Raw genomic sequence first — 12,617 nt, 5'->3', positions numbered from 1 at the left:
GAAGCGGCCTGTCAGTTTCGGGCTCTCCGAATGTGTGGCATTATGATAGCCGCCCAGCCCGGTTAGCAAGGGGCGGCCCAGCCAGTTCGACGCTCGCTAGTGGGGACAGGAAGCGGGACAAGATATGGAATTCGCAAGATAACTTTCCCCAACGGCAGATTTTCGCTCACGTTGTGGGGTGAAACGGCTTTTCCCAAATATTGTCACCCATTCAGAGCTCCGTAATCTTTATAAAACGAATAGCCTGTTCTGACTCCATGCAAATTTAAACATGCCGAGTTGTTTCAAGAAATGTCCCACCGCCCCTGTTCGTGAGGTCTTTGGATGGAAAGATTGACAGTTGTCCAAAGAGCGGGCAAAGCTTTCGAGTTCTGTGTATAGCTTGAATAAATCTTTTTCAAACGGAAAACTCACAGGAACCGAGCCCGGAGAGTCCCCGTCTTTTCCAGGAGAGGGTTAAACATAAAACATGTATTTCAGTGAAGAAAGGGAAGCGGAGAGACGATCGAGACAAGGCCATTTGTAGGGCAGTTGCAAAGCACTTAAGCTCCGGAGGGGGCTCTGAACTCTGTATCTGACATGGATCGTCTCATTTGGAAAAGGACTCGAAATCAAATTAAACTTTTTGTTTCGCGCTACTTCATATCCTCCCCCATCTAGTCCCCACAATTTATTCTGCCTCCAGTGGCAGAATGTAGAAAGCATTTTTCAGGTTAGAAATGGCTATCCAAAGCAAAAAGAAAGCGTTTACAGCAGTCTCTGTGGCGCAATCGGTTAGCGCGTTCGGCTGTTAACCGAAAGGTTGGTGGTTCGAGCCCACCCAGGGACGGGTGTCACTTTTGGTAACGGTTACCCAGTTGTCTTAAAGTCCCCTCTTTCAAGAGAGAGAGAGAGAGAAAGAATTCAAAATGAAGGTGTAAAGGGTCCATAGAATTCTTTATTGTCCTTAGCCAAACCTACCAGCTTCTGCTTGTTCCACTGGAAGTGCATTTTAGTGGTAATTCTTATAGTAATAGTAATTTTATTGAAAATTACTAATACACACTAAAACACTGGGGAAAAAAGTGCAGGAAAGAAAAAAATAGAAAAATAATGGAAAATAAAGACAAAATAAGAGTGTAATAAAGAAAAAGAAATATATATAAAGAAGTGACTTCCTATCTTCATCACAAGTATAAACAATTATAGTAACTTATAACCTTCTGTTAAAGTACAGCAAATATCTCCTCTTCCCATATTCCATCCTCTATCGATAAACAAATCCATAAAATATAATCATTTCAGGACTGATGTTGGCAAAAATCCATTAAGGATAATAACAATTTAACTTTGATCAAATAAATCAACTATACTAGTGATGGCGAACCTTTTTTGGCTTGCACTGCCAAAAGCAGGGGTAGCGCAGGGGGGTTGTGTGTGGGCGTGTCACACCCATAATGCAATGCGCTACTCCCCCAGCACGCATGCACACATGGTCAGTGCTCTCCCCCATTTTTTTGCATGCTTTTTTCACCTTTCCTAGGCTCCAGAGGCTTTATAGGGGCCTGGGGAGGGCGAAAACAGCCTCCTCCCTGGAGGCCCTCTGGAGGCTTCAGGACAGGGGTGGGTTCTTACCGATCCTCTGCGGTCCTTGCGAACTGGTTGGTCAGTGAACCCAGAAGTAATTAACTTCCGGGAACACGGGTACGGGTCCAGCCAATCAGTGAGTGGGCTGGAGGCGAAGTTTCGCGCTTGACCTCCATTTGAAATCTCCCTTCTCCTTCCAGGAGCTCACTGCTTCCCCCTCAGGTAAACAACTAAGCCCCAGTGGTGGGACTAGGGAGGCTTCGGGTGGACAGTGGCGGCCCAGCTTTCGCGAGGGAAGGCCTGAAGGCCTTCCCTCGCGAAAGCCGTGGGCTGGCATACGCCATGCGACCGAAGGTGGGTGGGGGGTGGTAGCAGCGCAGTGGTAGTGGCAGCTTATCCTTTGCAAGGGAAGGCCTTCTAGCGAAAGCCGTGAGCTAGCAGTAGCTGCGGCCTAGCTTTTGCAAGGGAAGGCCTTCAGACCTTCCCTAGCGAAAGCCATGGGCTGGCATACGCCATGCGACCGAAGGTGGGTGGGGGGTGGTAGCAGCGCAGTGGTAGTGGCAGCTTATCTTTTGCAAGGGAAGGCCTTCTAGCGAAAGCCGTGAGCTAGCAGTAGCTGCGGCCTAGCTTTTGCAAGGGAAGGCCTTCAGACCTTCCCTAGCGAAAGCTGCGGGCTGGCAGCAAAGGTGGCCTTGCTTTACCCCCTGCCCCCCCCTCCAGCCTCGCCTGCCTGGCTAAACCTGCAGGGTGACCTGCTTAGTGTCTTACCTGTTCCTGCTGCCTCTTTGCCTGCCTGCTCCCTGTTGCTTCCATCCATCACGACGAGGATCCATCGCATCGGAGTGCTGCTGATTCTGCCTACTGGTAAGTGACCCGGGTTTTTTTCTTTTATTTTTTTAATGTATTTTAAAATAATATTTTATTTATTGTGCATAGAATTTTTTAAAATAGTTTTACTTAAAAGTATTGAATGTAGAATATTTTAAAATGGTTTACTTCAATTTATTGTGTGTGGATTCTTTTTTAAAATTGTCTTAGACTATTTAAAAAAAGATTCTATCCAAAATAAATTAAAATAAACCATTCTTAAAAATTCTATACTCAATAATTTGAAATGTATTGTGCATAGAATTTTTTAAAATAGTTTATTGTAATTTATTGTGTATGGAATATTTTTAATGGTTTCATTTTAAATTATTGTGTGTGAAATAGTTTGAAATGGTTACAGTATAAATTATAGCTGGTGGATTGGAATAATGGTTACAGTATACTATGGCTGTACAATACCTTAAAATAGTTACAGTATAAATTATTGCTGGTGCATTGGTATAATGGTTACAGTATACTATGGCTGGTACAATACCTTGAAATAGTTACAGTATAAATTATTGCTGGTGGAATACTTAACAATGGTATTTAAGGATTTCTTTTATTTATAGAATATCTTTTTTTTAATTATTTTTGGGGGAATTTTATTTTTTAATTGTTTATAAAATATATTTACTACAAGAAATGTTATTCCTTTTTGCACATGTTTTCTTTGTGATGCAATATGTTGCTTTTAAGTGTTCAGACCAGTTTATGTGTCTCAAAGTGGCTGCTTTTCTATGGGCAGGCCAGGTTGATGCAAGGCAGCTTTGCCAGATTTAGTGTTTCACCCTCGTTGTTTAGGTAATTCTGAGGTGGTTGATGAGCGCCTGTCCTTTATAATTTCCCACAATGCCTTGATGGTTTTTATTCCAGTGACTTTGTCTTTCCTGTTTTTAGGCTTAGGAAAAAAAAACTGGTTTCATTGGCAGTCTTTTGGGGAGGGGGATTCTTAGCTTTTGGTGTTTTCCTGGCATTGTCATAGTTTTTGTGTGTGTGTGTGTGTTTGTGTGTGTGTAATGTCCCGCAGTTATCTACGTATTAATAATGATCTAGTAATATTTCCTTATGCATTTTAGGGACCTTTCCTTACATAATTGGTGTTTTCTTTCATACTTTTGGATTTCTAATTTCTGTTTCCGTTAGTTGGCAATTGCTAAAATCAATCCCACGTGAAAAAGTATTCAAAGCCTTCTTGATTTTAATTGTCAATTTATTTATTCCTGCACATTGTAATATGAACCAGCTATTGTGGTTTACACATTCACTTTTACCCAATACATTAATCCCTTTCTTAGTAGACAATGCTTTCAAAAGCACAGAAAAGAAGTAAGAAACTCAAAGAAATTAAAGGTGTAAAATACAAAAAAAGAAGAGAAGATATTCCTCAATTTAATTTAGGTGTCTATAGGTTTAAGGCCAGTACACTGTGATTTTATAATGCAACCTGTGGTTTATATATTTGCATCTGATATTGGAATCTACATAGAAAAGGCCAGCTGTTGTGAGATTGTTATCTATCTTCTGCTATTTTACTTGTCATCATGGTTTACACAATCTTGCATTTTTGCTTTCATCATCTCCACAGAGGGCTTCCAGCAATGCCTTTCATTCTTTCAGCTTCTCACCTCTCTCTCTTTTTCAAGATCTCATCCATACTGTTCATAAAGTAACTCACCATTCCTTCAATATTTGTTGACAAGGGAAAAGGCAATATTCATCCAACAGATTATTAGCAAAAGTCTGGAAATAAGATGATCAATGGTATGATTATTCTTGGAAATGATGATGAATGATTATTATATTGCTCACAATGGGACGTGATGGCTCAGTGGCTAAGATGCGGAGCATATTGATCAGAAAGGTTGGCAGGTTGGCAGTTGGAATCCCTAGTGCTGCATAATGAAGTAAGGTCCCGTTACTTGTCCTAGCTTCTGCCAACCTAGCAGTTTGAAAGCATGTAAAAATGCAAGTAGAAAAATAGGGACCATCTTGGTGGGAAGATAACAGTGTTCTGTGTGCCTTTGGCATGCCGGCCACATGAACACAGAGACGTCTTCGGATAACACTGGTTCTTCAGCTTTGAAACAGAGATGAGCACTGCCCCCTAGAGTCAGGAACGACTAGCACATATGTACGAGAGGAACTTTTACCTTTACCTTATATTGCTCAAAAGTGGTATTGTATTAAAACTACCCCAGATTTTATGCTTTTCAATGGTATAGGGCCATAATAGAGAACCTATGGCATGCGTGCCATAGGTGGCATGTGGAGCCATTTGTTAAGGCATGCAAGGCATTGCCCTGTCAGCTCCAGCGCCTGACTTCGGCCTTCTTTTGAGGCCATTTTTCGCCCTCCAGAGGCTTCAAGAGCATGAAAAACCGGCCCTATGGGCAAACTGAAAATTCAGGAACAGACTTCCGGTTTGTTTATAGGGCCATTTTTCGCCTGCCAGAGGCTTCAGGGAAGCCTCTGGAGCCTTCAGAAGGCTTCCCGGGAGGCTCCGGAAGGAAAAAAAACAGCTGTGCAAGCAAACCGGAAGTGACTTCTGGTTTATCTGTAAGGCTGTTTTTCGCCCTCGGGAGCCTTTAGGAGCCTTCCTTCAGGGAAGCCTGAAGGGCTTCTGGAGGACAAAAACGGCCCTATGAGCAAGTCCATTCCGAACTCCTGGTTTGCCTGTAGGGGTGGTTTTTCGCCCTCCGGAGGCTTCAGGGAAGCCCCTGAAGCCTCTGGAGGGCCTCTGGGGTGTGGGGGGAGGCTGTTTTCATCCTCCTGTTCCCTCTTTTCATTAGCCAACAGGCAGTGTGACTTATAAATATTTACAAATCAAATAAAAAACAAGGTTTTCAGACAATAGAAACTGAATAGTAAAGATGAAATGTCCCTTTTTAGTGCTAGCTTTAATAAGGCTACCAATCTGGACTGTAACATTGCAAAAAACTATAGGTTTTGGTATCCAGACTGCAACACAGAGATACAAAAAACTACCTCTTTGCTGCTATCTGTGTACTGCAATGTTTGCAATTCAAATCTATCTTAATATAGCAAAGTTGCTGAGTGTTGAGATCCATTGCTATTTCTGTATATAGGACAAGCTAAGGCTGTCTGGAAAATATAGGCCAAAGATGGATACTAACAAAAACATTCTTGCTAGCAATACGTAAGCCCTCCTATTAATTAGTGTGCCTTTCTGTACCAGCATCTATCTAGCAGTTAGCATTTCAAAGACAGGAATGCGGAGCTGCTCACTTTCCCCCCTCCCTATTCCTTATCTCACTTCTCCTGCCCAGGGAAGAAGCAGCCCCCCTTGCCACGCACCCCCTCTTTTGCCCAGAGACGAAGCTTTTTGCCACGCTGTATATTTATCATTGGACTATTTAGTCATGTGCCTGTTGATGTAATATTGTATACACCTTTCCTTTGTTTGGGACTAATAAAAAAGCCTCCCGGGCATTGCTCGGGGCCAGAGCTCATCACAAGAAGGATTTGTCCGGTGTTTCTTCTTCCCATTCGGCTACAAGCATGAGCGGCCCATCAGAAGCGTGTAAAAGCCGCAACTGGTGACCTCCGACGTGATTGCTGATCAATCCGTCCCATTTGGAGTCCTCTTACTCATCGGCGAAGGAACGCCTCTTGCATACCAGGACCGGCCGTCGTAGACGGAGCATCCTCCCAGATTCGTGAGTAATGGGGGCAGAATTCTCTAAGCCTCAGGTTGCACACCTTTTCGAACTTAGAGAATTGTCCAAATCCTCAACATTAATCTTAAAAAACAATGGGAACTTTCTCCCCATCCCTTCAAACAAAGATCTTACTGACCTTCTCAGGTACATTTATCAAATTTGTCCCACATATCCTGAGAAGGGCTCAATTCGAACAAACATTTGGGCAAAATTAGGGAAGTATTTTCTCCAGCCCCCAAGGGCACCAGCGAAAATACTCTCCACTTGGCAGATTGTCATGGAATGCTTAAAAGTTCATGAAAAGGCCATGATGGGGGGACCGGACCCCCCCCTGCCATATTTGGAAACCTCTTCACTAAATTCACACTTTGAATCCAAGGCTTTCTCTTCCCTTGTATGCATGCCTTTGTTACCCTCAGCCTTTGAAGCTCCCCGGCATCACATCCCTTTAGAGGAAGCTTCTGCCTGCTTTCCAACCTGACTCATAGTCGGCAAACTAAGCCAGCCTCACAAAAAAGGCTGCTTCTTATCTTCCTTCTTATTTCAATCTCTTGGCAAGTGAATCTATAGATGCTCCAATGCCTGGCTCTTCTTACTTTCTTCCGGTCATCCTGGCTACCTCTATGTCTCAAGGAGTTCTTGCTATTCCCTTTCTTACTGACTCTTCTGATTTCTTTTCTGTTGCTTTGATGATATTTTCCTGCCTGAGCACCTGAATCTTTTTCACAGATGCTTCAAAGAGCAATTGATTTATAGGATCTGAATTGGAATGGAGAAGAATGCTTTTGTGCGTGCATGAGTGTTTGTGTGTGTGTGTGTTTGAGGGAGTAACAGAGAAAGTGACTGAAGAATGGAAAAGAGAGTGAAGAGAAAGTGATAAAAGAGTGGGAGAGAGGAAGAAAGAAAAAAGAGTGACTGAGACTGAAAGAGACAAAGAGTATGAGTGAGACAGAGAGAGAAGAGAGAAAGAGGAAAGAGATATATCCCACAGCCCTTATATTACCCCAGTGTTTGTTATAAAAAAGAAATTTGGTAAATCTCATGATCATTGATTTAAAAGATGCCTTTTTTTCTATACCACTCCATGAAAAAGATCGCAAACTGTTTGCTTTTATTGTCCCAGAATTTAACAACTCCAAACCTGCTTCTCGCTTTCAATGGACAGTCCTGCCTCAGGGAATGCTCAACAGCTCCACCTTGTGTCAATATTTTGTAGATAAAACTTTGCAGCCGTATCGGACGGCACATCCTCACTTTTTAAGCATGTGGGCCCCCAGGCACGGTTTTAGCAACATTACCTTTTTTAACTAATCTTCTCCATAAAAATGGCCTGCACATAGCTCCAGAAAAGGTTCAAACAGCACAACCTTTTTCGTATCTGGGTCATAAGCTTTTGGCCTCTCATGCTGCACCTGCAATGCCAAAATTGGACTTGCCACACACTCCCACATTAGTACAGTTACAGCAATATTTGGGCTCCATTAATTGGGCACGCCCATATATGGGGCTCACAACCCCTCAATTGGCTCCATTGTTTTCTGCATTAACAATGGGCAAAAACCCTGCAGATGTTATTAAATTAGATGAAACACATCAGCAAGTTTTAAAAGAGGTAAATGAGGCCCTCTCACAAATTTGGGTGGATCGTTTTCAGGATAACACCCCCTTAGCTTTCATCATATGTAACACTCTTGGGCTCCCAACAGGAGCCGTGGTATAAAAAACTTCAAAATTATTAATTATTGAATGGGTACATTTGTCTCACACCCCAAAATCCACAATTTCTCAGAAACCTGCACTTTTTGCAGCTCTAATTACAAAAGCCCGTGTCAGAACAAAATTGTTGGCAGGAATTGAACCTTCCACAATTTTTGTCCCTTGTTCTTTATCAACTTGGGAGACCTTATTTGCTAATTCGGAAAACCTTCAATTTGCACTCGCTGACTGGCCAGGTGAGATTTCTTGCCATGCACCCCCTGACCCAAGATTGGCTCTTTTGAAAACTGTTCCCTTGCAATGGCACACTCCATATTCCCCCCTCCCACTTCCTCAGGCCATGACTATTTTTGCTGACGGAAGCAAAACCTATGGTGCTTGTGCCTGGCAGGAGAATGGTCGGTGGTGTACAAAAATCACCCCCCCGCAGACTTCTGCACAGCGTGCGGAGCTTGCTGCCTCCATTTTGGCTTTTTCAACTTTTCCAAATACACCCTTTAACTTGATTTTGGATAGCCTCTATGTAACTCAGATTGTGAAATCAATTTATGAGGCCTATCTTTCTCCCTCATTGGAACCACAATTACTCTCGCTCCTTTTATCTTTGCAGAAGTTAATCTCTGCCCGCATTCACTTTTTTCATGTTTCCCACATTCGAAGCCATCAGCCCTTCCCTGGGCCTCTCCAGGAAGGCAATGATGTGGCCGACACTGCGGCAGCGGCTGCTGCCAACTCTTCTTCTCTTTTAACCTTGACAGCTCCCACTCCATGGGAGAGTCATTCTTACTTTCATCAGAACAAGAAAGCGCTCATGAAACAATTTGGCATTACTGCAAATGAGGCTTCTGCTATTATTCAGCAGTGCCCTTCTTGTAGCCAGCGTGCAAACTCTCTCCCTATGGGGGTAAACCCCAGGGGGACAGAGTGTTGCCAGATTTGGCAAATGGATATTACCGAATATTTTTCATTTGCCCCTTGGAAATATTTACATGTTTCCATTGACACGTATTCAGGCTACATTATGGCATCCCCCCAAAGGGGCGAAGCCACCAAACATGTTATTAATCATTGTATTCGGACCTTTGCATCGCTGGGACGCCCAAAAGAATTAAAAACAGACAATGGCCCTTCTTACACAAGTGCAGCCTTCGCTGCCTTTTGTAACCAATGGGGCATTGTACATAAATTTGGCATTCCTTATAACAGCCAGGGTCAGGCGTTGGCTGAGCGCGCCAACCAGACATTAAAACATGCCCTGGACAGATATATTGGCAATAGGGGAAAAATGCCCCCTGGCCTCCCAGCAGTGCAAGACACGCTTAACCTCTGCCTTTATACTCTGAATTTCTTAAATCTTACCGGCAGCCCACCATCCTCAGCAGCGACTCGTCATTCTGCAGCTCCACCTACTGCAGACACCCCCGTCCACCTGTCTACTATCGCTGCCTGCCTGACCTGACGTGGCGAGGACCTGCTGACCTGATCACTTGGGGACGGGGCTACGCTGCCATCCAGCTAAAAGACAAGGTGCTCTGGGTGCCAGGAAGACACGTAAGACCTTTTCTTCCTAAATCACCACCACACACTTCCAGGGATGGCGATCGTCCGTCAGTCCCCAAATGAGGTACAGCTTGTGGAGGTTGCCTCCTGGCCTGACCTGGAGAACAGGCCAGGACACCCTCCACCATATGAGAACACAGAGGCTGTTTCCTGCCCCGACCAGGAAAACGGGGAAGGACACCCTCCACCGTATTCACCACCAGAAGGATGTCCCTTATTTCGAAGAAGACCTCCAGGTTATCCCCTGTCGCGGTGGCAGGAGTGTATGAAACCTTTTAGTTTTAGAACTTTCTCATATCATTATGTTATTTTTTCACTGTGTGGCATAGTTTTAGTATTGCTTGCACTTTTTATACGCTGTGAAATTTCCCATCGTGCCTCTTACAAGTTACAGGAACCATTACATGTGCCTACTAGATCTCTCACACACAGGGTGAAAAGGTCAGCTGCTTCTCACAGTCTGCACACTCGAATGACATACAACCTGTGGATGCGTTTGGCAGAACAGGCAAACGTATCCAATTTTTGCCTAAGCGAAGCTGTGGACCTGAACATGTTATTAGGGAATTGTTTAATACCAGTTTGCACACCTCTTTCTGTTATTTTAAAAGACACCCAGCTAGCAATGTTTAAAAAAAGGAAGGAAGTTAATTACGGTGACTCTATGGTGTGGGGCCCTTTTACAAGACGGCTCCCAGCTGATGCCATGTCTCTCACCACACCCTTTGTAGCTAGTGGACCCAACGTTACATGTGCACGCATTCAAAATTGTACTGCTTCTCTCACACAATCCTGTATGCCCACGGGAATCTTTCCTGCCAACTGTTCCACCTACGAGAACATTTCCTACAATCGGGCTCACGTTCTGCTTCCTGCTGGTTGGTTTTTCACATGTGGTCAAAAAACTTTTAATTACATACCTGCTAATCTATCAGATACACGTTGCTGTCTGAGTCGCCTCACTGCGGTTCTACCAACCAAACAGGACCTCACTTCACGACCACAGAGGTCGGTAGTCCTTGATGAAACATGTGACAGCTCAATTAATCTTTTTAACGAGGCTGAATATCTTTCCCTTGCTACCTCTATAGTTGGTGTCCCGGCATTAGCAATGCATAACCACAGGACAGCCCATCGCATTGCCTGTTCCCTTGCAAAAACTATAAACATCACATCTGCAGCCATAGCTGCCTTGAATATGGAACAGGCAGAGATCAGACATGCTGTCTTAGACAACCGTGCTGCCATTGATTTTCTGTTACTGGTACATCATCTAGGCTGTGAATCTGTCAAAAACATGTGTTGTTTTAACCTGTCAGACACCTCTCACTTGGTTAAGCATCAGATCAGTTCCTTAAAGGAGTTGGCTTCCCAGATTCGAGAAGACGTCCTGCCAGCCTGGTGGGATGGTCTGTGGTCCTGGCTACCGGATGGCTCCTGGTTAAGAAGCATTTTTTCCTCCATTATATGTATTATAGTAGTGCTCGTGTCACTTTGCTGCTGCATTCAATGCCTACCCTCCCTCTTTCAGCTATTCAAAGGCCTTTTTTCCTCAGCTAGGAAGAACGTGCTTATCCACGAAACTAAGTCCCTTCTGGACGCTGAGGACGACCATGAGTTGGACAACAATTCGTTTGTAAAGGTGTTTGCTATAACCAGTGATGATGAAGAATCTGCATTTTGATATGTTTGCTTTCCTCCTTCTCATTTTAAAACAAAAATGAGGAGATGTTGAGATCCATTGCTATTTCTGTATATAGGACAAGCTAAGGCTGTCTGGAAAATATAGGCCAAAGATGGATACTAACAAAAACATTCTTGCTAGCAATACGTAAGCCCTCCTATTAATTAGTGTGCCTTTCTGTACCAGCATCTATCTAGCAGTTAGCATTTCAAAGACAGGAATGCGGAGCTGCTCACTTTCCCCCCTCCCTATTCCTTATCTCACTTCTCCTGCCCAGGGAAGAAGCAGCCCCCCTTGCCACGCACCCCCTCTTTTGCCCAGAGACGAAGCTTTTTGCCACGCTGTATATTTATCATTGGACTATTTAGTCATGTGCCTGTTGATGTAATATTGTATACACCTTTCCTTTGTTTGGGACTAATAAAAAAGCCTCCCGGGCATTGCTCGGGGCCAGAGCTCATCACAAGAAGGATTTGTCCGGTGTTTCTTCTTCCCATTCGGCTACAAGCATGAGCGGCCCATCAGAAGCGTGTAAAAGCCGCAGCTGAGGTTGTGAAACATTAGTCTACATGAAAGATTTTTAAAAAGTATTAAAGGCAGAATGACATCTTGATTCAACTCTCCCATTCTACTGTGATTTGTTGTTGTTAGTTGTGAAGTTGTGTCCGACCCATTGCGACCCTATGGACAACATTCCCTCAGGCCCTCCTGTCTGCTACCATCCTCACGCCAACTGCTTCAGTGACTCCATCCAGTCACCTCATTCTCTGCTGTCCCCTTCTTCTTTTGCCCTTCATCTTTCTCCAGTGAGTCCTTCCTTCACATTAGGTGGTCAAAGTATTTAAGTTTCATTCATCTTTAGGATCTGGCCTTCTAAAGAGCAGTCAGGTCTCCTCTAGGACTGACCGGTTTGATTGCCTTGCAGTCCAAGGGACTCACAGGGTCTTCTCTAGCACCATAGTTCAAAGGCTTCAATTCTTTGGCCCTTAGCCTTCCTTATGGTCCAACTTTCACATCCATACATTGCAACTGGGAAAACCATAGCCTTGAATATACGCACTTTTGTTGGCAGGGTGATGTCTCTGCTATTGTATTTACCTTCTAATAATTTTTTACTCTGCCAATAAGTTTCTTCCTCTATCATTTTTTTTAATCCTGAATTAAGTGATTGCAGGATCATAAAAAGAGTGTTTGGTCTATGGAGAATCTCAACCATCCAATTCATGGATGTTCCAAAGGTGCTTTTCCAAAAGACAACTGGACTTTCATGGTTTTTTTTTATTTGAAAACGTTTCGCTTCTTAGAAGTTTCTTCAGTTCTTTCTATGTCGAACCCCAGGTCTAAAAAACATTCGAAGGAGCAGAGAAATTGTAGATGCACACCAGCTTCCCAATTTTCTTCACTTGATTCGTATTAATTATGTTGCTTAATTTCTTCACTGATGTTTTTAAAAGGATCTTTGTAGAGTGAAGAAAGAGTTGCTTATTAAATATAGAGAGTAACATTTTGAACAAATTGATAATTTCCTTATTTCCAAAGAA

The 12,617-nt window shown here is 43.5% G+C and overlaps 1 protein-coding gene and 1 non-coding gene across 2 annotated transcripts; both read left to right on the top strand.

Annotated features, from left to right (window-relative positions):
* Window positions 1–755: 755 nt before the first annotated feature.
* TRNAN-GUU (transfer RNA asparagine (anticodon GUU)) lies at window positions 756–829 on the top strand. The gene has a single exon. It is a non-coding gene; the product is annotated as a tRNA-Asn (tRNA).
* Window positions 830–9,257: 8,428 nt separating this feature from the next.
* Window positions 9,258–11,315, top strand: LOC148045951 (uncharacterized). Its single transcript, XM_087713254.1, has one exon. It carries the CDS (start codon window positions 9,427–9,429, stop codon window positions 11,074–11,076), a length of 1,650 nt encoding a protein of 549 aa, XP_087569380.1. The 5' UTR covers window positions 9,258–9,426; the 3' UTR covers window positions 11,077–11,315.
* Window positions 11,316–12,617: the final 1,302 nt, after the last annotated feature.

Source organism: Thamnophis sirtalis, unplaced genomic scaffold (assembly GCF_051295495.1).
Source record: "Thamnophis sirtalis isolate CommonGarterSnake01/CBP01778 unplaced genomic scaffold, rThaSir2_p1.2 scaffold_4, whole genome shotgun sequence".
NCBI classification, from domain to species: Eukaryota; Metazoa; Chordata; class Lepidosauria; order Squamata; family Natricidae; genus Thamnophis; species Thamnophis sirtalis.
Note: the sequence above shows the minus strand (reverse complement) of the source record. Positions and strands in the feature narration are given on the sequence as shown.

Excerpts from the sequence above, each read along its gene's own strand:
- LOC148045951 (XM_087713254.1), top strand. The coding sequence starts at position 9,427 with ATGGCGATCGTCCGTCAGTCCCCAAATGAGGTACAGCTTGTGGAGGTT.